Source organism: Phoenix dactylifera, unplaced genomic scaffold (genome assembly GCF_009389715.1).
Source record: "Phoenix dactylifera cultivar Barhee BC4 unplaced genomic scaffold, palm_55x_up_171113_PBpolish2nd_filt_p 000277F, whole genome shotgun sequence".
In the NCBI taxonomy this organism is placed as follows: Eukaryota; Viridiplantae; Streptophyta; class Magnoliopsida; order Arecales; family Arecaceae; genus Phoenix; species Phoenix dactylifera.
In genome coordinates this window covers 619,449-642,212 of record NW_024067762.1, presented here as the reverse complement: position 1 = coordinate 642,212, position 22,764 = coordinate 619,449, and the positions used below count along the sequence as shown (strand labels likewise).

At 37.2% G+C, this 22,764-nt stretch overlaps 2 protein-coding genes across 5 annotated transcripts; both read left to right on the top strand.

Moving 5' to 3' along the window:
* Positions 1–1,089: 1,089 nt before the first annotated feature.
* On the top strand, positions 1,090–12,512 carry LOC103724100. Of its 2 annotated transcripts, XR_003383073.2 has the most exons (6): positions 1,090–1,399; positions 5,524–5,630; positions 5,927–6,040; positions 8,209–8,417; positions 11,743–11,826; positions 11,978–12,022. XR_003383073.2 is itself a non-coding variant. In XM_008815255.4 (5 exons), exons 1-5 carry the CDS (start codon positions 1,168–1,170, stop codon positions 12,032–12,034), a joined length of 594 nt encoding a protein of 197 aa, XP_008813477.1. In that variant the 5' UTR covers positions 1,090–1,167; the 3' UTR covers positions 12,035–12,512. The 2 variants fall into 2 exon arrangements, 1 of the variants encoding a protein (XP_008813477.1); XM_008815255.4 differs by lacking the exon at positions 8,209–8,417 and having other exon boundaries at positions 11,978–12,512.
* A 1,681-nt stretch (positions 12,513–14,193) lies between these two features.
* LOC103724101 (TITAN-like protein) lies at positions 14,194–22,275 on the top strand. 3 transcript variants are annotated; one of them, XM_026800368.1, is made up of 8 exons: positions 14,194–14,595; positions 14,786–14,912; positions 15,285–15,630; positions 15,742–15,809; positions 19,613–19,649; positions 19,782–20,191; positions 21,880–21,981; positions 22,096–22,275. In XM_026800368.1, exons 1-7 carry the CDS (start codon positions 14,276–14,278, stop codon positions 21,949–21,951), a joined length of 1,380 nt encoding a protein of 459 aa, XP_026656169.1. In that variant the 5' UTR covers positions 14,194–14,275; the 3' UTR covers positions 21,952–21,981; positions 22,096–22,275. The 3 variants fall into 3 exon arrangements, with proteins under 3 accessions (XP_026656169.1, XP_026656170.1, XP_008813479.1); XM_026800369.1 differs by having other exon boundaries at positions 22,091–22,275; XM_008815257.2 differs by having other exon boundaries at positions 21,880–22,275.
* Positions 22,276–22,764: the final 489 nt, after the last annotated feature.

Sequence of the window (22,764 nt, the reverse complement as noted above, 5' to 3'; positions counted from 1 at the left end):
TAACAAAAGGCAAAAAAATTATAGTCAAACTCCTAAATAAATAATGCATTTGTATCTAGACTATTTATAAAAACATGGTGCTGAATAGAGAGGATTTATTTTAGGTGCAAAAGATATTATTTTTAGGTATTAACCCGAAAAAGACAATCTAGTAGAGACTAAAAATAAATCGTAGATTGAGATAACTATGTGATTCCTTCCCGATGTCTCGTCCACAAAAATGATGCATAAAAAAATCTTTTAACATTTACTTGAAATCTATTGTATTCCACAAAAATCATGATCATGAAGATCAAATCATCAATCAAAATTTCTTAGTAGTATAATGGGATACTAATTAAAAAAAAAAGAAGATCATTTAGGCTATGGTCGTTGAATAAATTTTGAGAAAATAAATGAAACTTATTCGAATGCTACTGGAAGAATAGTACTTGTTCTATGAGATAGAAGTTTGGGGTATTTTATTGGAGGGATAATAATGCAGAGAATAAATCACACTTTATATAAACTCGATGGCATCTTTTTTTTTGTATATTTAGGAAATAGATAGCGATGAAAAATGAAGGGTTTTTTTTTTGCATGAATATCCTCCTAAATATCGGATTTTGCATGAATACCCTTCCAAAATTGATATTTGCATGTATATCCTCGTAAAACACTTGTTTTGCTATTCTACCATTTTTTATTTTTGTTTTTGCTTATGTACCCATGTTATCTAATAGCATTAAAAAAAATAACGATTTTAAATTAAAATAACTAAAATATTCTTAATGGGTAGCGAAAAAAGAAAACAGGGACATTAGCATTATTTCAAAATTTTATTTTATTTTTAATTAATATAAATATGATTTTTTCTTAACATCGTTAAAACAACTGTCATATTAGGGGCATTTGTACAATGATAGAGGATATACATACAAATATCAATTTTAGAAGTGTATTTATATAAAATACGATATTTAGAAGGATATTCTCAAAAAAACCTAAAATTAATTAAAAGAAAAAAACTCGGTCCAAGTCCATTCAACCAAAAATGGTATATTAGAACTATATCTTTGACTTTTTTTTGGTATTTCGGAAGATTTGGCATTCTCGCTCTTGCTGTTTTTAAATCAAAACTATTTAAACCAGCGACCTCCGATGGAAAACGTGTAGGAGTTTTGAAGGATGGCCTTCCGAGCCGTTATGCGCTCCGTCCGGTCATCGGCGCCACGGCGTCCCTTCCACCGTCCCAATCTCTCCTCCTTCGCGTCCACTCTTCTCCTCACCTCTAAGCTTAGGATTAGTTTGTTCCATGGAGCCGCTCCTCTGGGCCGCTCCAACGGCGATACTCCATCGCTCGCCGCCCCCTCTTCGGCTCCCCAGGAGGACCAAGATCCATCCCACGAGGCCAATTCCGGTAAACCCAATGCCTTCTCCCCTTCCCCCAATTCAAAGGTTATGATTTGCCCCCTATATTCTTGTTTCTTTTTGCTATCTTTTGCTGCTCGTGGTGTTGGTTTTAATCTTTTGAGCGAGCGGCGTTTGTTAGAGATTGCTAATTTGTTGGAAGGTCTTAAATATCCTTTTCCCCTTAAAGATTTATGGATGCCATTGAGGAATTGGAGGTTAGAGTTCAACGTTAATGTAGGAGGAGGGTAACTGAAGTTAGGCAAGTTTTGTCATAGAGCGTGGTTTAAACATCATTGTTATCCTATTATTGTTACCGTGTTCTGAAACCGTTTTACCATTGTAGCGGAAATGAAATTGTTATTTGTCTATTTCGCCATCTTTTTTATTTTTATTAAACGAAATAATGTATGTTATAATGGCTATTATCAGTTGTTGAAATGGAAAATAATGGTAAAATAACGGCATTATCTAATTTTGGCATTAATCAAAGAATAGCATACTTTGTTGGATTGAGATGGATATTTAAATTTAATAAGAATATCGTTTTAATCTGTTGTACAATGATAAGGTAAAAGAATGGTTGTTCTTCCTCTTATATATATATAGAAGCTGTTATCATCATTTTTCTATATATGCATAACATAATGTTGTGTGTGTGGGGAGGGGGGGGGGGGGCTTTGAACCAAGTCATAGACATACAGTGATTTGGCCACTTGATGTTGCAGGTTGAAGGCCATATAACAGCTGTTATAATGCAGGAATGGCTAAATAATGAGGATTATGGTCAATCCCATTATGTGTATGCATGATAACATAATGGTGGCCTCTGAGACCATGTCTTGGGGACTCCATAACTTGGCCTGATGTTAAAGGATTGGATCTATGTAGAGAAGACTAGCCAGAGGGTAATTTGAACTATAGTTTAAATGCAGTTTCAGGCAGTTTGGTCGAATGTTCCTAATGAATTTGGTTTTGGTTGATGCATAGACTATGATTGTGACGTACCTGCATTGTTATAACTAGGCTTTTATGTTGTCCTGTGACAGTCGAGATCATTGAAACTGCATGTTTGGGCTTGTTTCTTTTGAATTTCAGTAAGCCTCTTGATGGAAAATGCAGTAGTTAATTCCTCGTGGAGAATTTATGGACATTACTAATAATATGTATCTCTTTCTTTAGGAATATATGTTTTTGTATGTGTACTACCAAATATCAGGTTTCTGTTTAGGAAAACTTTTACTTTATTATCATAAAAATATTTTAAAAGTTTGTAAAGAATTTGGTTTATTTTCTGCTTGTTCCATGGGCCAGTAATTAGTAAGTCTTGAATGGCTAAATCATCAACAAAGGTTGAGTCAGATCTTGGATTTATGAATTCCTTGAAGTGATGAATTTTCAAAATACTATAAGAAAAGTTTCAGCTAATGGCGAAAAGCAGGATTCTGGAATGTTTAATGTCAGTATATTGATTAATGCAAATAAAAAAACAATGCTAAATGAGGTCTTTCTACCTTAAGAAAGGATGCAAATAGACTTAGATTCAGATTGCTATATACTGTGAGGTGTTATATGGTTATGCTTGAGGTCGTGGTATTTAAAACCAGAATTGTGGATCCACTTTAGACAAGTTCCAGCATGCAACTGTATTGGATTCATTATCCAAAAAAAAAAAAGACACTGTATGGATTCATTATAGTTATCATTTCAATTGGACTAGGGTACCCATAAATATCGACATGTATGACGATAACCATACATACACAATACATGCATGCATACAGCCATACATGCATAGATATATAGAGAGTGTGTGCCTGTGCAAACACATGCATATAGTGTGTGCATGTGTCTGTGTCTCTATATGTATGTATATATTGATTGTGTCATCAAGGGCAGAAAATATCGATAAAGATGATGAAGAAAGGAATCGACAGGATTCCATTATTTTGCTATCAAGGAAATAGACTTCATATCGAGTTAGATATATTTGTGCTAGTCTATATAATTCATTGTCATTATTGGTTTGAAACTTCCTAAGGCAGCAACATGCCTATAAATATGTAGGTTTGTACAAGGAAAAGGCATAAGAAGTGCACACTTTAGGCGATAAAAAATTATCATTAATCATTACAAACCATCCTATTTAAATATCCTATTTATAAGGGGGAGTGAGTAGGAAGGCATTAAAGCAAGGTTTGCTGTCTCAATACCAGATCCTGTACTGGTACCATTCTATTACAGTGTTTGTACGTGGTACAATACAAGATGGCGAGGTGTATCCAGTGTCGGTACGATATGAGACTGCATACCGGTTTGGTACTAGTATGGTATGATATGTTCGGTACGGTACGACACTGACCGACATAACAAACCTTGCATTAAAGCATCATTAGATGCATGTTTAACCCCATAGGAGTTCACTTTGGAGGCCTCTTTGCTGAAGGTTGTTTGTTTTTTTTTTTTTGCTCAATTAAGAAACCAAGTTTCTGACATGGAATGAAATGTCGATGAGTGGCCTCTTTCAATTGAAGTGAAGTTTGAATTGTTTGCATAGGGGGAAAGTAATGTACCTTTGAACCCTTAATGTACATTGCACAAGAGACATGCATAGTGCCTGGTGACATATTGAATAGTCTATATCGAGTAATTGGGTTCCTTTTCTCTTGCCTTTCAATTTATATATCAAAACGGTAGCTCAATGCATAAGGCTTCCACCACTGCAGGATTTGGTGAGGGTCAGATGTACGCACCCTTATCCCCATATTCAAAGAGGCTATTTTAGTATTTTAAACCCATAATATCTAGGTCACAATGGAGCAACTTCACTATTGCACTAAGGCTCACCCTCTTTTCAATTTATATTAAAATTCCTTTAAAAATGTGTAATACCATTTAATAGAGGCCTAGCTGCATCCTTTGGTTTTTTTCATTATAACCTTTACAATATCTATAAGCTAGAAAATGAAGCTTACTTTATAATATCTACAGACAAAAATGATAGCTATAACATGATTGTGTTGGTTGACCAAGTGACAAACACTGCTTCAACCATGGTTGCATTTGTGGTGTTTTTCAATTAGTGTGATAAACGGAAAGCAATCATTAACCATCTATGATGTGTCTTTTGCTAGAAGTTAGTTTGACATATTCCCACATCACCATGACTCTTTTCTTTTTTTGGTAGAACGCCATTATTTCCTTTGGAATACGAAAGTAAGTATGCATCTTCCATTATAGAGAAGTACAAATTGACAATCTCTAAAGATGATTAATAGATTAAAGAAGACTTTATGATTGTTAACTTACTAAGTAAACTTGTGAACGGCTTATGATGCTGGTGCTTTAGATTCTGCTATCTGCTTTTATGGTGCACTAGATACTGAAATAGGTAGGCATCTGATGCACATGGATTTTATGGGTCTAATGCTGCTAATGACTGGTAAAGCCAAGGCAACTGAATTACCTGCATTCTTTGCCTTCCATCCTTATTTAGGAGGTGCTTAGCATCTTACTATAAGTAGTGGGAGAGAGTTTGGGGCCTGGCAATGCATGGCCAGCTCCAGACAGTGAAGCTTCTTTCCTCAGATGCCACATGCCAAAAGAAGGAAAAAGGATTAGGCATGCTAAGTGGAGAAAATGTAAACATATTTTCTTAAAGAGTACCGACCTTTCATGTTTTCCCATGCCTATCCTATGTTGAGAGGCGGGGAAATCCTAGAGTGCCTTGGCCTTTAAATTTCCATCTTCCTTGCTAATCACAGCCATCCATACCTTTTCTCACTTGCATATCATGTGCCAAGCAGTAGTATGATATAATGTCTTCCAAAATGGAGTCAGACCCCTGTTGCATCTTGAATATGCTCTTCTGTGGCCCTTTCCAGGAGTTACACATTAAATACTAAAATATTTTCTTTTTTAATATTACTTGAACTTCTCTAAAAGTATTAATTTGTTGGTAAATAACATAATTTTCGTTGCTGTTATAAATGCTGGTTTTTTTTTTTTTTTTGATTAGGATGTTTACTACTTTGGCATTTTATGTTGGTATGCATTAATGGTTCAAAATATGAAGTAACATCTTAACTCTGTTGCATGCTGTTTATCCTGCAAATTATGTTCAATCTGATCCAGAATCATCAAAGTCAGAAGGAAGAGTTGCACAAACCGCAAATATTTTTGTTATTGGTGGTACTTTGACTGATGATGCTGCTAACGAATGGCTTGTTCTAGATCAGAAGGTATTTAGTTTGTCACTTCTTTTGTATGGTTTTGTTTATGCATAAGGATATTTTTATTGCAGCTAACTTGATTATCCTTGTTAATTTAACACTGGAAAATGTTGACTGGATGGTTGATCAGTCGAAACGTATGTTTTACTGATAGCAAGCTGAATTCATTGGCTGGTGAAGTAAAATTTATTCAGATATTTACATCTTAGACCAGCAATAGAAATCAGTAGTTTAATTTGCATAACCATTGAGAATGAATTTTTCCTGAACGTAACTACCTATCTGTTTTATTGCTAATTCTACAGGTAAACACATATCCAATGTTTAGAGGGTTTACAGCAATTGGTACTGGAGGTGATGATTTTGTCCAAGCTATGGTTTCTGCTGTTGTATCTGTACTCCAACGGCCAATCCTAGAGGTTTGTGAAAATACCGTGCTTATTGAATTTTAGTTTAGTTAAAAAAAATAATCTATAACTAAGGAGTGCTGATATAACCACATTTTCTGATTCATATTCATAGAGTTGTTATTAATTCATATTTCATGGAAAAAAACTCTAAATGAAGATTTAATGCAAAGCAAGATTTTTTAGGTTCAATGCCTGCAAAATTACTAATTTCATGACATTATCTTTATAGTCATCTATCAGCTTCAATCTTGCACTTATTACTATATATTATGGAGTAAATGAGCTACTGCAATAATCAACAGAAATGCAAGAAATAACCATAGCCATCAAGTCTTGTCTCAACTACATGGGGTCAGTTTTATGAATCTCCATTAAGCAAGAGTTCCCTTAGATGTTAGTTTAAGCTTTCCATATTATTTTTCATCACTTTTATCCATGTTGAGGACTTCTGCATCCTTCAAGATCTTTGTAGGTTTAACACCCCACAATTACTAGTTTCGTGATTTTTATTCTTATTGTGATCTGTCAGCTTCATCCTTATTATTGTTGTTTTTATCTGATAAAGGAAGGCAAAGCACCCTACATTTTGTTGATAAATGAATGGAGAAAAGACAATAAATAAGAAAAGAAAGAAAAAGGAAAAAGGAGAGAAAAAAGAGAACATGGAAAGAGGCAGGGGAAAGATGCAACCCAAATATTATTTGGCCTTGCCTAAACAATAAAAATGGCAAACTAAGTTCACAACATCCATTAGCCTAACTTTGGACAACCAATAAAGCCTAGCCAAAACAAGAAAAAATCTTTCAAATTTCAAATTTCAAACCACTATCGGCTGTCCCAAATTTGACATGTCAATTTGGTGCATTGTTGTCCTCCTCACATCCCATTCTCATCGGAGTCCACCTTTCACCCCTTGGCTCACCATTGCAAATAGCCTCTATCAACATCGATCTAGACCTAGAATACATTATTGTACTCATCCATGATCTTTTGAACGCCACTTCTTTGATGACTAAGTTCTTCAACTTTGCTCATGCCTTCATGGAATCCTTGTTGTCACCTAGATTTATCGCCATAGCCACCTCACATTGTTGTCCCATAGCCTTTGTTCACCCTGACCCAACTTTGTTGCGAAACCCTCTCGCAATATTTACTCATCACCACCTAGAACTGCTCTTACGGCCTTCTCTCACCGCCATGCAGCAACTTTCTCTCATCATTGCCCAAATCTTTCACCTTGGTCTCTTTTCTCTGCTGTCAATGCTGCAATGTCCCGCTACCTTGCATCATCTCTCCATGGCCTCCTCTTATTGCTTCCTAGGGACTCATTTGGTTTGCAGAAAAATGAAGAAAAATGTGGTCAACGAAAAAACAAAAAAATATCTCTTGTTTGATTGGAGTTTTCAAATGAGAGAGATAGAAAAGTAGCATTTGCATGGGAATAAAATTTTTATGTGTCATGAAAAAGAAAAATCCATGGGGGATATGGAAAAGCTACTTTCCCACTAATTGAAAATTGGGATCCCTTTTTTTCTAATATACCCTTAAGCTATCAAAATCCATGGATAAAGTCTTTCCGTCTTTCATACAACTTTTTCAGAAAAGTAGATGCTGAATCAAACATAAGCTATTTTGGAACGTGCCACTTTTCCATGATCAATCAAACATACTAAAACCATATTTTCAGGCATCATATTCTCGAAAATCATCTTTCCAGAAAAAACATTCGAGAAAAAATTCTTTCCACGAACCAAACGAGTCCTAGATTCTTCATTGCAATCTTCTCTTACTATCTTCCCGTAGCCACTACTCACCATCAACCCTAATCCACCTTCGTTGATTGTTATGACATCTTGTCGCCAAGGTTTGCCTTCTCAGGATTGGACCCCATGCTAGTGTCATGTTAGTATAGTATTGATAATGCTATTGCATCCTCTATACCGAGTCTCGGTTCGATACCGATACAGTAAGGTATGCTCGGTATGGGGCAATATGTATCAGTACAACAAACAATGCTTGTTACTATCCTGCACTCTCCTTCCATTGACTGCTCAGATTTGCCCCTATGACTTCATCTTGCCACTGTATTATAATGTTCACTAACGACTCCCAAATCTATCGTTGTGTTCTTTTGCCGCTATTTTATAGCCTCTTCTAATTGCTACTGAAAATTGTAGTTGCAGCCTTCTCTCACCACCTAGGGCCGAAGAAAACCACCTGCTAGGGAAAGAAGGAAAGAGAGGGAAGGAGAGAGAAAGGAGAAAAGAGGGAAGAATATAGGAAAATCAAGGGGAATAAAAGAGGGTTTCCCGAGATCGAGTCAGCAAGCCTAAAGGGGTTCCTTAGAAGCTTCTCTCTATAAAGGGATAGAGAGAGAACGTTCAAGGTATGTTCCATTTGATTTCTATTTTTTTTAGTATACCAATGTTTATAAGCCATCTTACTAGCTTCCTTTGCCTTTTTTCTTGTCCACTTAGTCACTTGCAGGAAAACTATGTTAACTCTTCTGCTAGCCATTGTATCTATTAGTTTCCTTGTCAATGATCCTATATTCCAAGTCTCTAGACATATCTTGCTTTCTTAGACTAACTTCTTTACCTATATACCTATCCAAAAAAGTGTGAGAACCTTGCGTAGTTCTCACAACGTCCAAGCGCGGACGTGACATGTCACTTCTGGGGAACACCCTAGTTGACCGTTGCTCACTTTTCACTATACCCAGGGTCTCATGTAGACAACGCCTCAATGGTTTTCTTGTACAAATATATGTTCATCAGATGTGAGTATAATTTTAAAACTAGCCATCAATCCAACTCCTTTATCCGAGCTTGGGACTGGCTATGTAGAAAATATAGATGGAGTTATCGAAAAAAACAATCAACAAGCATAAAGTACAAAGAAAAAATAAAATAGCTAATCACTAAATAAGTGGCCAATTGCAAGAAACATCAGCCATTTCTTTTGACCCCATTTTATCAATATTATCGGGGAGCAAATCTCCTATAGTAAAAGCACCTTTTAGCTCCTACCTAGGTTTTATCTGCCTGTGTCTTCCTGTGTCATTTATCTGTGTTATGTGCATTAATGATACAAATCCTCTAAGAAAGCTCTACTTTTTAACCATGAGAGTTATTTATAAACAAGTCATTTTCTTTCCTTTGGCCTTGACCACTGCTTCATTAGAAGAAATAGGGTATGAGTTTACTTTACACGGTGCCACTCCCATGAAATAGTAAAATCACATATTACCTTCTATTCAAGTGGTATCTTTCTTAGTTTTCTTTGACTTGTTATTTTTCTTAAGGGATTCATACTGAAATTATGTTAGAAGCATCATCGTTTTCCTTAATGTAGTTTGATAAACATGTATTAGATGGTAAAGCCAAAATAGTGGTCCACTTGAAGATAATCATCCTCATAAGAGAATTGACCTAGGCTTTTTAAAGTATTTATACAATTAATGTTCAAACTACTTTTATATCTGCCAACAGAATGACAGTCCATCATATGTGATTCGAGCCTATAAAATAATGTCTATGCAACTGATTCAAGCTCCTTGTGAGTGGATAGTGTTTGGCTTGACTCTTAGCTTTTTCAAGCATCAATCAGATGTAAACCAGCCAAGCTTGATCTTGGCTTCTAGGCTTAAAATTGATATCATGCCAAGTCGAAGCAAACCCCAGCTCAATCCTTGTGATGGCTTATCTAGATAATATAATGGTTTTATATGTTTTCATTATGCATGGCTTTCATTATCCAACTTGTGATGTGTCAGCTAGTTATATACTTATGATGGTTTAAAAGATCATAGTCAATATTTGTGTAAAGATGACCTTGAGTCTGATACCCAGAAAGGTTTTAAGGGTATCAACGCATTAGAAATAGGCCGATATTCTGCTTGACTTGAACCTAGGCTTGATCAGCTAGTTTTAGTTACATTTCTAAGTCAGTCACAGTCAGGGTCTAGGGGATCAGTCATGTGGAGCTCATCCTCATGTACTCATTTTCTGATTTCCCATTGATTAGCCTCATTCAACTATTCCCTCATGGTTTTGGCTGCTTTAAATTCTTAAGTCTTCCAACTTAAACCAGTTGTTCAAACACTCTTTACTTGAATTTTGCTTGTAATGCATATGCTGTTTAGTTTTCACCAATTGTTTTTATGGATTCAAGGTTATCAACATTCCTAAGCTCATCCAAATGATCAACAGTCCCGGTTGTCTCTGTCAAGATTTAGATTTTGCTGTAGCTGTATTAATGGGCAACATTAACAGGAATATTCTACTTCATTTAGCGAAGCAGCGACATTCCCCTTACGTAAATTTAAATGATAAAATTTAGCTTAGCATCTTTCCCTCAAATATTCCTTCGCTAATGTCCCCAATACAAGATCGTTGAAACAATGAGAAGTTACATTCTTTTAACTCACCATATGAACCCACTGTATCTGCTTTTCTATTTTAAAAATTTAAACCCATGTCTTCCTGGGTTTAGGTCAACATAGTTTGTATTGCACTTGAAAAAATAGTTAATGTCTTTGGGATGGTCACAATTTTGGTGATACACTTATTGTGAACAACAGTATGTCCATATGTTTGGTGATGCGCTAAGTTTTTTGATCCTGGTTATTGATCTTACCATTTAAGTTACATGCAGAGCCTTAGTACCTGATTTCAGGAATAAGACAGTGAATCTTTTGAAAAGCATGACCAATTATTATAAGCAACTACAAGATGCTGTGAACTCAAGTAATTGAAGACATTGGGATTTGAAATCTGAGCATCTTACTTTTTAACATGTTAAGTTTTTGAATGTTGGAACATTCACTTCTTCAAATATGATTCCAAACTTTAGTCCAGTTGGCAGTTCAAGGATGTTAAGAACTATAGATGCTGATATATTTAATCAGAACCTTCTGTCTAGTTATTTACAATCTGACATGAGATATTAAGAAAAAATCAGCTCGAGTAAAAAAATTTCGTGTAATACACATGCATGCAAACATGTGTATCACCGACCACGTTGACTAGTCAATGACACCTTTTGTCAAAAGTTCTATATAATACCTAACAAGAAGAGGTCGAAGGTGGGATGCTACCCTAGTATTATCAACCCACTTCAAATAAACTTTTGACACCTGGCATTTAAGCTGTCACTCTACATTATAAAGTACCAAAAATCTATGCTGGTGATGGGGGCTAATATTGGGCATAAGACTCCATTACTTCGAGACAAAAATCTATGTTCTGTTTTATCCAATGTTTCTGAAAGTTTTAAAGCTCAGATTTTTTTAAAAAAAAAAATGATAAAACTGTACTTATGCTGTTTATGTTGCATTTCCCTTTGTGATGTAAAAAATGGGGAACAACAAGCAGTCAGGTAATGGCTGGGAATTTCTACAAGAAAATTGAAAAGATGCTTGGCTATGTCCGTTATAAATAAAATAAGTGAATTCCAGTAGTTGCAAGATATTTCCAAGTGCTATTAGTAAGTGCTATTTGCTTTATTTTTTCAATCATTTTTCCATTTATGAGAAATTTGACACTTCTTCCTGTTGTTTTAAGCTACATAGGCTGATGCATACAGGCGCAGTTAGTTCCATTGAAACAGTTTTAACTTATTGAATCCTGACAAGCATAGTAGCTTGTGATGCATTATAGTTATGTTTGATATAATCATCAAAAGGGGCTTATGTGCTGGATTTTGAACAGGAACAAGTAACTCAGAGACTATCTTCAAGGCGCAAATATGTTTCTGTAAACATCGGACCTATTAGAGTTTGTTCTGTTGAAGAGGTTTCTTTCTATCTTATAAACATACTCCATAGCTTGAATGCTCATTTTTTGTGGGAAGGCAGCATAATCCATTGAGATAAGGCTTATTTGCTGGTGTTTCCTTACCAGGATACATGGTGTACTGAACTTTTGTCTCAATTTGTCTTTTCAGGTCCAAGCAGTGTATAGTGTCATGAGGAGAGATGACAGAACGAGGTTCCTTTTGTAGACTAATTTTGTTTTCTGGACAAAAAGAGAAGAAAAGAAAGCCCAACAGAGTTCACATTGTTGCATCCCTGCAACCCTACTGACAGCTCTATACCGGTGACATTTATTAGTAATATGTGTGAGATGGTGTCAGCTGCAACTGTCTCCGGTATCAGGCAGCAGGAGTTCTGTTTGGTTCATCAATGGCTGGCTTTCTTACAGTTGATTTGTCACCATAAAACTCATTGGGTGGATAGTGGATGTGTTGGAATTGAAGCATCTCATTTTGGAGTCACGGTTGTCAGCTTCATGTTTTTGTAGTTCATTCAAATTTATTTTCCAAAATTTGATTATAAAATCATCCAAATAAGCAAAGAAAAGGATGATTTGTTTTGTTGTGTCCGAGAATACTGTAATTTTTGTAATTATTGTAATTATTGTTGTTAACATCATCTGATATATTGTTATCTCAAATATATATATATATATATTGTGCTCAAGGTTTTGCGATGGAGATCGGTTTGCTAAACTCTTCTGCTTGGAAGCATGTGAAGATCTTTGGTTTTGATTGGTGGTAAATCACCTGCATGGGTTGCAGACTGAACGTTTGGATCAAAAGGTCTTTCTTGCAAGGCTTGTGATGTGGCCTGTTGGGGGTTAATCTTTTATTTAACAGCCAAAATTCTCTGCACGTTTACATGAGGGCTCAACAATTAGAAAAGGAGCCAGTTTATATAGTGTCAGCCCAGACTTGACGTTGTTTGGCCATTTTTTCACATAAACAGAGAATATTTCATAGAACACAAACTAAAAAGATATGATTTGGAGGAGCTGTTGGCAGTACAGCTTTTGGAAGTAGAGTTTTCTGAAGCAGAACTTTTATAAAAAGATGTTTATTATTTGGTAACTATATTTTTAAAGTGTTGTGGTACTTTAACATGTATTTGGTAAACAAACTGAGAAAATACTTTTGGTATAACAAAATGACTATAAAGAACATTGCATAGTATTATCTAACAGAGTATAATAAAATATAATATATATTAATATATAAATATATGATACAATATAATATTACTGTAATGTAATATAATATTACTATAATATAGTACTATAATATTGTATACTATAACATAATAATTTAATATAATATTAAATTATTTAACATAACATATCAATGTATTATGATATATTATAATATAATATTATATTTACAGTATAATATAATAATAAAGATATAAAATATTATAATTATTAGCGTTAATTAATTTTTTATAATATAACATAATATTAAATTATTTAACATAATAGATTAGTCTTTATTATGATATACAATATAATTGAGCGTAAAGGCTAAATTACAGTATAATTTAGTCTTTACAACAACCATTGTCTAGAATTTCAGAGCTGGATTCAATTAGTATGTACAATCTGGTTTAAGATTTGGACAAAAATTCTAGATTGGAATGTGTTGGATAAACTTTGCCGCAGGTAGAGTCTTTGATAGTAAACTCCTCATTGAATAAATCTCCAATGGTGGATTCTTTTCAATAGGATAAACTTGAAATATGTGGCTTTAATCTAGTTAAAGAACTAGGGCTCTATTGGCCCTAAATGATGCTTGATGAATAAGGATAAGCCATCCCATTCAGTCATGAAAAGACTTAGATGATTATAAATTTATAATTATAACTGTTTGATCTGTTTTTGTGAAATTATTCTTCTAATGGTGGTGGTCGGAGGCTTCGATACTTTTATCATTAATGTCGAGCTTAGAGCCGCATGGGAGGGTATCCTTTATGCAAAATTTGTTCTGGGTGCGAATTGCATCTTTTTTGAAGGGGATAGGGCTGCTAGCGAGATGACACTATTTCACGACATGTGTAGACTCTTGAGAGAGTGATTTCTTATGGACCATTTATGTCTATCCGAAAGCAAACAATACGGTCTAGTGAAAAAAAAAAAGAAGCAAATAATACTATTTTCTGAATTGCCTTTTACGTAGTTTATCACTTTAAAAAAATGTTCTAAAAAAATTATATATTTTTTTATTTTTTTAAAATTTTATTGGTCGCATTCATATCCATATCCATGTGTTAAACCTTTTTACCAAAAAAAAAAAAAAAAAAAAAAAAAATCTTCTAATAAGCTAACTTTCCAATTTTATGCAACTAGCGATTTTTAAGATATCGCGGCTGCCAGCCGTCGCAGGCGGTCACGTTATAACCCCGCCCCTTGTTCCTCCGCTCCTGCACCGGCGACGATGGAGCCGTCGGAAACTAAAAACGCGACGCTGGCGATGTCAAAGAACAAGAAGAAAGAAAAGGAGAGGCGAAGCGAGGGGGAGTTCGAGTTCTGCGACGTCTGCAAGTTGAACCACGACCAGGGCCACCACCACAAGTACTTCACCGGCCACCGCCGGGCCCTCGCCGCCGCCCTCGCCCGCTTCCACGAGAAACTCGCCGACCTCCGCTTCTTCCTCCGCAACCCCTCCCCCCTCCGCCCCGAGCACTCCGCCCTCAACCGCCTCTGGTGCCTCTTCTGCGCCGTCGACCTCCGCGAGCTCGGCAGCCCCTTCGCCTGGTAATCGCTCCCTCTCCTTTCGTGATTTCTTTGGTTTGTACCTCCGATCTGTTGATTGATCCCCTTCGTTAACTGTGCTTTGCTGATTTCTAGGGTTTCTTACGTTTGATTGGTTTTTTTTTTTTTGTGGTTTTGCCATATTTTTCGGGACTTTATTGGGTTTATTCGTGTGATCGGTTCTTGTCTTCAGTAGCAACGCAATCTATCATCTGGCGAGCTTGGAGCATTTGGAGAATATTAAGGGTTTCTTGCGGAAGCACGGGGGAGAGATGGATCGGGTTGCTTTGTTTAGGGTCTCCGAGGCAGAGCTCCTTAAGGTGACTGTTTCATCCTTTTCAATTAATCTCTCTCTCTCTCTCTCTCTCGCGTTTAGGGTTCGCTTTGGAAAAGCCTAGGTTCAAAGAATTTGATTCGAGAAATTTTTTGCTTTAAGTAGTTTATTTTGTTCTGTGTTCTTGACGAGTAGTTGAAATGTTGGAACTTTTGAAGAAACGACAGAATGAAATACTTCTGGTTACTTACTGAATTTAGTTTTGGCTTGGTGTTTATATGTTGCTGTACCTTATGAGTTATTCCTGAATTATAAGGATTTTATATATGCATGTTATAAAAAACAAAAGTTATTGTACTAATTTATGTGATAATTCTAATAGTGATGATGTTTGTCGGTGATTAATGTGCACTTGCAGTGGGAGAAGGGATGTGAATTACTGAAGAATGCAGCTTCATCATCAAGCGAAGGACATATAGGACCATCACCTGGGCCGTCAAAAGATATCCAATATGAACTTACCTCTAACAACATGGATAATTTTCAGAAAAACTATAAGCACACTTTTAGTTCAACTGTTTCTCATACTGTTATGCCTTTACAAAGTCTTACCAATGAGGGGTATCGAGCTTGCCCTCCAGAGTTTAGTGGAACCACAGGTGCTGGTTCGATTCCATATGTTGCAACTCCTTTGGCAGTAGGTGCGCTGCAAAATGTGGGTCTTCAGGACATGCATGCCATGGGAAATGTTGGGCATTTGACAGGCAAGTGCAGGATTATTAATTTTTGTTGCCATATTTTGATTTTCCCCTATATGTTGAGTTTCCTTTCGTCAATTTTTTGTTTTAGTTGCTAACTAGTGACCCATTGCTCAGGCAGCCAAGCTACTCCTATTAGAAACAAAGGGAAAGGTTCAGTTGGTTTGTCTTTTGGTAATAGAGTGGTAAGGTTTCCTACTTGCACGAAAGATTTCTGTTTGAAGTGTATACTAGTATATGTTTTTCTGGACTGTAATTTTGTTATTTCCTTTGCTACATGCAATTATTGGATTCTTGTCTTCTCAATATTGTGTCATGATATTCTATATTTGCTTCAGCTCTTTCTTTCGACACTAGTATTGTTGTTAAGTAGGAGGTCAAATCAATTCAGTAAAGGTTGGATTTGGTCTCAAATTTGAGCAAAATGTGAAGACTCTTCAAAATCACATTGTCAAAAAATATTACAGATAAGTAAGAGATTGTCGCACTGTATTAAAGCAGCATGATTGTGGTGGGGACACAGACCACCGTTTCCAGCATGTTTATAGGCGTCGCCGGCGTGCATAGCACTTTGGCCCTAGTGTTATTTTCTTGTGTATTTTTGTTTATTTATTATGTATTTTCGTCCTTATGTTAGTTACTGGCTTGTTATGACTGTGTTTAGTTGTTGTAGTGAACCATGATGTTTGTTGGATCATGGGTAGTTATATGATCACTTGTTGGGATCATGGGTAGTTGCATAGGAGGCTATATATGGAACCCCATGTCTTTTGTTTAGGATAATATTTTTGGGAATGAAAACAGTGCTTTGGCAAAGGTACTTCCGGATTGGAGACCACTAGAGGAGGATTCCTCGAATCTGGTGGATTCCAGTTCTTCTTCCCCCCTTTTCTCTTAGTATTTTGTTTCCTAAATTTTCTGTCCCGCATCAGTTTGGTATCAGAGCCCCCGGTTTTGCCACTGTTGCCAAAACCTCTTCCTTTTTGGGCTGCAGTGGGACAGACTACAAAAAAAACAAAACACAAAAAAACCTTCTGCTATCCCCTTTGTTTCCGAAAACTTCCATAGAAGCTCCACCCTGGTGTATGGCCGAGCAGCATTGGATTTCAGAATTCCGGTGGGCGCACTAGATCTACGCTATACCCCGAGCGCCACGGATGTCGGAGTGTGTTGAAGGGCCACGCGCAACTCGTGTTGCCAAAAAGAGGAGCATCGCCTTCCTTCTTTCGTCTCTGTCTCTCAGATCCACCGTAGCAGCCGCAGACCCCCACTCACAGAGAAAAGATCTGGGAAGAGAGAAGGTGTTCGGAGCGGGTGATCGGCCGCCGTCCACCACCGCAGGCCATAGGATCAACTCTGTAGCAGTAGCCACAGAGTCTGGAACCACCTTTCGAAACCGTCGAGAGGTTGAAGGAGCACCGGTTAACGGGTAAGTCCCTCACCTGTCACCCAGTTCATTAGCCCGGATTCGCTCCAGAAAAAAAAAGCTGCACGTGCCCCAACCCACATGAGGCACACATGCTCCATCGCACGTGAGTCACGCAAGCTAGTCCAAAAAAAAAATTATTAAAAAAAAGTACCTCTTCGTCTTCCCTCATGACTGGCCGCTCGCAGAGCCGCCGCCAGCAGATCGCTGCGCCGCCCTTTGCTGCCGCCGCTCTGCCTCTCCTCTTCGCCGCTAGGCCGCCCTCGTCTGCCGTCGCCGCTCTCCTCTGCGACTGCACACGCCGCTGCCTCGGTGATGCCGCCCCCTCCTTCATCTTCTCCACTGCCTCCACCCTCCACCAACCCTCGAGTTCACCCTGTTTCTTCTCCCTCCCAGCTCACGGAGACCCCTCTCCCTCCCATATCTCATCCCTCAAACCCTAATCTCCTTTCTTCTTCTCCCTCCCATCTCACTGAGACCCCTCTTCCTCCGTGCCGCCACCTCCGACTTCCGTCGCCGCCTCCGCCCACACCATCTCGCCGCTTCCATCATCCCCATCATTAATTTTTGGGGACTCTGTCGCTTGATTTCTAATATTGGGCTTACCCCAAGTGCTAGTTTGACTCCCGTGGGTGAACTTGTGGTTGGACTCCTTAAGATCAAAATGCCTAAAGGTTGTCTTATTATTATAATGCTCGATGTCTTGGACAAGTTGATAGGCATGTTCTAAAGAATTGACCTTGCGTAGAATAAGCTCTTTTTGTAGGTCATCTCGCAATCTGGACCTAAATCTAGAAAGGTTCAACTCCACACTCTTGTGTGCATTGCATCGCATGAAGAACTCATCAAAGCGAGCGATGTACTTAGATACATGTTTGTTTCCTTGAGTCAGTCGTTGCCACTGATCTAATAGGCGACTTTTATAGGATATAGGGAGATATTTTTCTTTTAATTTCTCCTTCATTTCATCCCATTGTACCACAGGGGGTTGCCTAGCTCTAGCAAGCATGTTTTCTATTGTATTCCAATGTAACTTTGCAGACCAGTGAGCTTCATTTTTGCAAAACGAACTCTGCGATCTTCAGATGGATTATACCATTCAAAGTAATGGTCCATATCAGCGAGCCAGTCAATGAAGACTTTTGGGTCGAGACGACCATCATAACTTGGTGCATCGATCTTAATATTGCGCATTACATTGCTCATCTGGTGTCTTACGCGCTCTTAGATAGTCCCTCTGGTATTGTTGCCCAAGGCCTCTGGGGTGGGGCGATTCAAACTCACCAAGTTCAGACTCTCCATCGTTGTGAGTAACTTGGAGGTTGGTGATTGAATTTTTAGCCTAAGTCAAGCGAGTGTTCAGCCTAGTCTCAAGGTCAGTAATTCTTGTCCCTAATCTGGTTTCTAATGCCGCAATGGCATCTAACACCTGTTGGTTTGGGTTGGTAGACATCTAATATGAGCAGGATGTACCACCGCGAGTTGTCATGCTCTAGAATACGAAAATCTTAGATAAAAATAACATTCAGAATAAAATCAACAATCTTGAATAAAAGACTTATGACAGAGTCTCGGTTACTTTCTAATTAGCACAGGTGATAACTAAATATCAGGACTTTAGGTGTTGCCAACCTTGACCTGGGTCATGCAAAATCTTCGCAGGTTAATCTAATGAAAGTGGGGTCCTTCAAATTGATTAGGGTTTCACCAGATTTATGTAAAATTTCCTAGTTGCCTTTTGAGGATTTGAAAAAATAATTTGTAAGGCTCAATATGTGTTTTCAAGTGGCACAGGTTCTTATAAAATTAAGGTCCTATCTCAAGCCGACAACATGAAGTAAAAGCAATAGCAATCTAAAGATGAACTAGTTTATAGGGAAAGACTGAAAAATTATTTAAATGAAAGATACAACCTTTTCTTACAGATCTGAGTTAGTGGAAGAGTTTGGATGTCAGAGTGCAGAGCGCAGAACTGGAATCCGACGAGTTGTGGAGGCTGCTGCTGGAAGACGGCTGAACTTTGGATCCTGATCCGGGCCCGCGAAGCAATGGGCCAAAAGAACCACTTAATCCCACGTGAAAATGGGCCAATTGCTGAGGGGGTCGGCCTGCTCGCCCCAGAAGGAGGATATAGAAGGACCCGAAGCTTCTGGAATGGCTTCGGATCCCTTTGGGCAGTAGGAAAAGAACTCTGAGGGAGACGACGCGGGGGGGGCGGGGAGAGAGAAGCGAACATCCAGCAAACTACCTGTGTTAAGAGAGGTCAGTTCAAAGGACACTTAAACCTCTCTAAAGAGTACATGGAAAACCTACATTTTTACATGGAGCAGAATTTTGTTGACCTTTGACTCCACTATTTTAATAATTAACTTGTGCAAAATTTGAAGCATAAAAATAACCCTTGTTAGCAATTGAATTTTACGTATCTGTTATCTTAGTGAAGATTCAGCCTTATATTCACTTTCTGCCATTTATTTTTCAGTTATATTTTGATGCATTTTGTAGTGTTCCAGCTTCTTTATGTACTATAGCAAACTATTAACATTGTCGTTTGTACATCAGGATCAAAGATCAGATTTCAGAGGGGACTGCACTGGGGGTATTCCATATTCAGAATCTTCATTTAACTTTCATTTTTTTTGTTTTTCTTACCAATAGTAGATGGACGACTATATAATTTTTGTGAATCTGTGCTGACAATGACATGTCTTCCATTTTTTCCTGTAATTAGTATTGCAGACTTTGACTCAAGTATCTTTTCCTTCTGGAGGCTGTCAAGCAAATGTGCATACTGGTGCTCCACCTCCCTGGTTTGAAACAAGTGAAGAACATGAAAAAAGTCTCACATACAAAGGGTTACACATGGATAAGAAGTTAGGGAAGTCACGAAAATTGAATCCTAAACGTGTGGGAGCAGCATGGGCAGAAAAAAGAAGAATTGAACTTGAGATGGAGAAGCGAGGGGAAGTTGTTGCAAAAAGTTGGGATGCTAACTGGCTACCCAATTTTGGTAGAGTTTGGCAAAAAGGTACCAGAAAGGAGTCTAGAAAAGAATTTGAGATAGAGAAACGAAAATTCTTCAAGAATGAGAACCAGTCTGAATCACCACTCAAAATACAACCATATATAAGCAAACGAATGGTAATTCCAATATTTTAAGTTTTGTTCCTTTTCAGTCCTGAATTTTAGTGACCTAGGCTTTTAGCATGTTGCAGAAACCACTTCCTCATCAATGCATTAAAATTTCGTATTCTCATTAGCAATGCTAAGTACATTTTCCTCCCTACTTTTCTATGCCAATTGATTTATAGCAGTTTGAGAACTGGAATGGTTGCTCCATGCTCATAAACGTATTATGTGGAATCTTTGTATGCTGATACTCGTTTAATTCTCACAGTAACCTTTTCTCAACTTGCTTAGCATATATGTGCCATCAGAAATTTATGGATGCCGCTTCTTTTCATTTATTTGACTGGACAGATGCACACAACTTGTATGTTGGATTTGAATTCTCATTATAGAGCTTCTCTCTCTTGTTACATTTATTGTCCTGTTTGGTTGTTACTTCTTAAATTGTTGTAGGATATCTGACATATGCTAATGCAATATAAATTTTCAGAATTGTGTTTAGACACGAGATTATGTTATGGTTGTGTATTCATTAGGTGAGTGCTGACTGCCCTTTCTACATTGCTGATTATACATAAGTGGAATTTGATGGATGAACTTCCATATGGACCAGCCAATCCCAGTAGTATTTTGAATTTAAGTAGCTGAGAGAAGGCTTATGCTTTTGGTTCTGATGTTTTCAGGGAAAAATCAATAGGTTGTCTAATGGAAGAGATGGAGAACAATGAAAGAGAGAATTTCCAACAAATGTTGCTTCTGATATTTTAGCAGTAGCCAAAGTATATGTACCATTCTCTAAGAAATGAAAGTAAATTCTCAAGGCAATATGGGAAACTTAGGTGCATGTTACTAGAATCAATTTAATATAGGTGGATGAGGAATTGGAGCACTCCCATCACCTTGCTAATTTGTTAAATTGCTTGGCCAGTCACTTCCTCTTGCATATTCAGGCTTCTATCATCTCGCATGTCCTTCATTGTCTATTTGGGGTGCAATAAATGTGATAGTGAATAAGTTTAGGGTGCAATAAATGTGATAGTGAATACATTTGATTTGCAAGGAAGAGCGGGGTAAAAAGAATGGTGGTGGGGGGGATGCTCTTTTCAAATGGATGGAAGCAGCTAGGAAGGAATTAGAATGTGTAATTTAGCGGTCTTTTAGTTTTGTATGGGAGTGAAATCCTGAAAGGCTGAAACACCTTGTGGCAAAATTTGAAGATGACAATGAGTTGGAGTTCAAAGCGATAACTTGAATCTTCATTCTTCTTGGAACACTAGTCACAAGGTGGAATTGAGCATTTGGGAGGCATTAGATATTCTAAACCATACTTTGGTTTATTAAAGTAGTTACAATAGGCATTATTTTTTGTAAGCTCTCTGGATGGATTTTAAAAAAGTGGTTTCCAAAAAGAATTAATGTGTTTTCAGATAAGTAATTCAACTATTTTAACATTTTTACTGGAATATAGTAATTTTTTTTCATAAAGTTACCTGTCATGTGCACATTATTTATCTGTTTATTTTAAGTGTTTGTTATTATCTTAACTAAATTGCACTGGTTATGTTGCTTCATGCTCGTGTATTGTGGCCATAACTGGTTTCTAGTTCCATATCATCATCAGCACTATAACGTTACTGCATTGAACTTATATTTTGATATCTGGTTTTTCACTCGTCTTTTTTTGTTTTGTTTTCTTGCAGCGAATGAGTTCTAATACAGATGGTGCAGCCAATGGCCATGTTGAAGAATACACTAATATTTGTGACACTTAAAAAAGTGAAAAGATATTCACAATCTGTGTGGTATGTATATAGTCATCACACGGATCTTTTATTAATTTTTTAACATTTAAGCATTAGAGAATGGCACAAATAATTTGATTGCACTGTTAACTCAATTGCATTAACAAAGGGCAGAAAGAAATCATGCATTTTTGGGATGACCAGCTTTCTAAGAGGGACCGTAGATTGAAGTACCAGAAGGCTTGCGGTTTTGGCTTGCATTGCATTTTGAAACATGGAAAGTTCAATGTATGTCGGTACTCATCCCAGCTTCGTTTTAACTTTTCACCAGCTAATGACAAAACGAATTTCTTATGGGAATTGTGTAAGACAGAGTAAGAAACTCCGCAATCCTTGATGTCCTTGCAGATCACAAAAGTTGTATTCCTCCTGTTCCCCTCAAGTATTTTGATATCTATCTAATTGGGTTCTCTAAGCCAATTATGATGATACCCTTAGGTTTAAAATTAAAAGGGCCCATGAAATAGTCACTTGATAACTTGCATGCATGATTTATCTTTAGATAAATTGACTATATTCTTTGAGTGACCAATTGATTGACTTCTGTAAGCCAATTGTAATGAAGCCCTCCGAGTTTAAGATTGCAAGGGCACACAATATTAGCACTTCATAGCCTGTATGAGCTACCAAATCATCTCTTAAAATGTAGACATGGTCAATTTCATGAAATGAAATCTTGCTATGGGACACATTGGCCATCCCATGGTCTCTACTTCTTGTCCCTTTGACCTTTTACAATCTTGTTGAGAAATTTCGGCTACTTTTTAGCCTTAAGGACTGGTT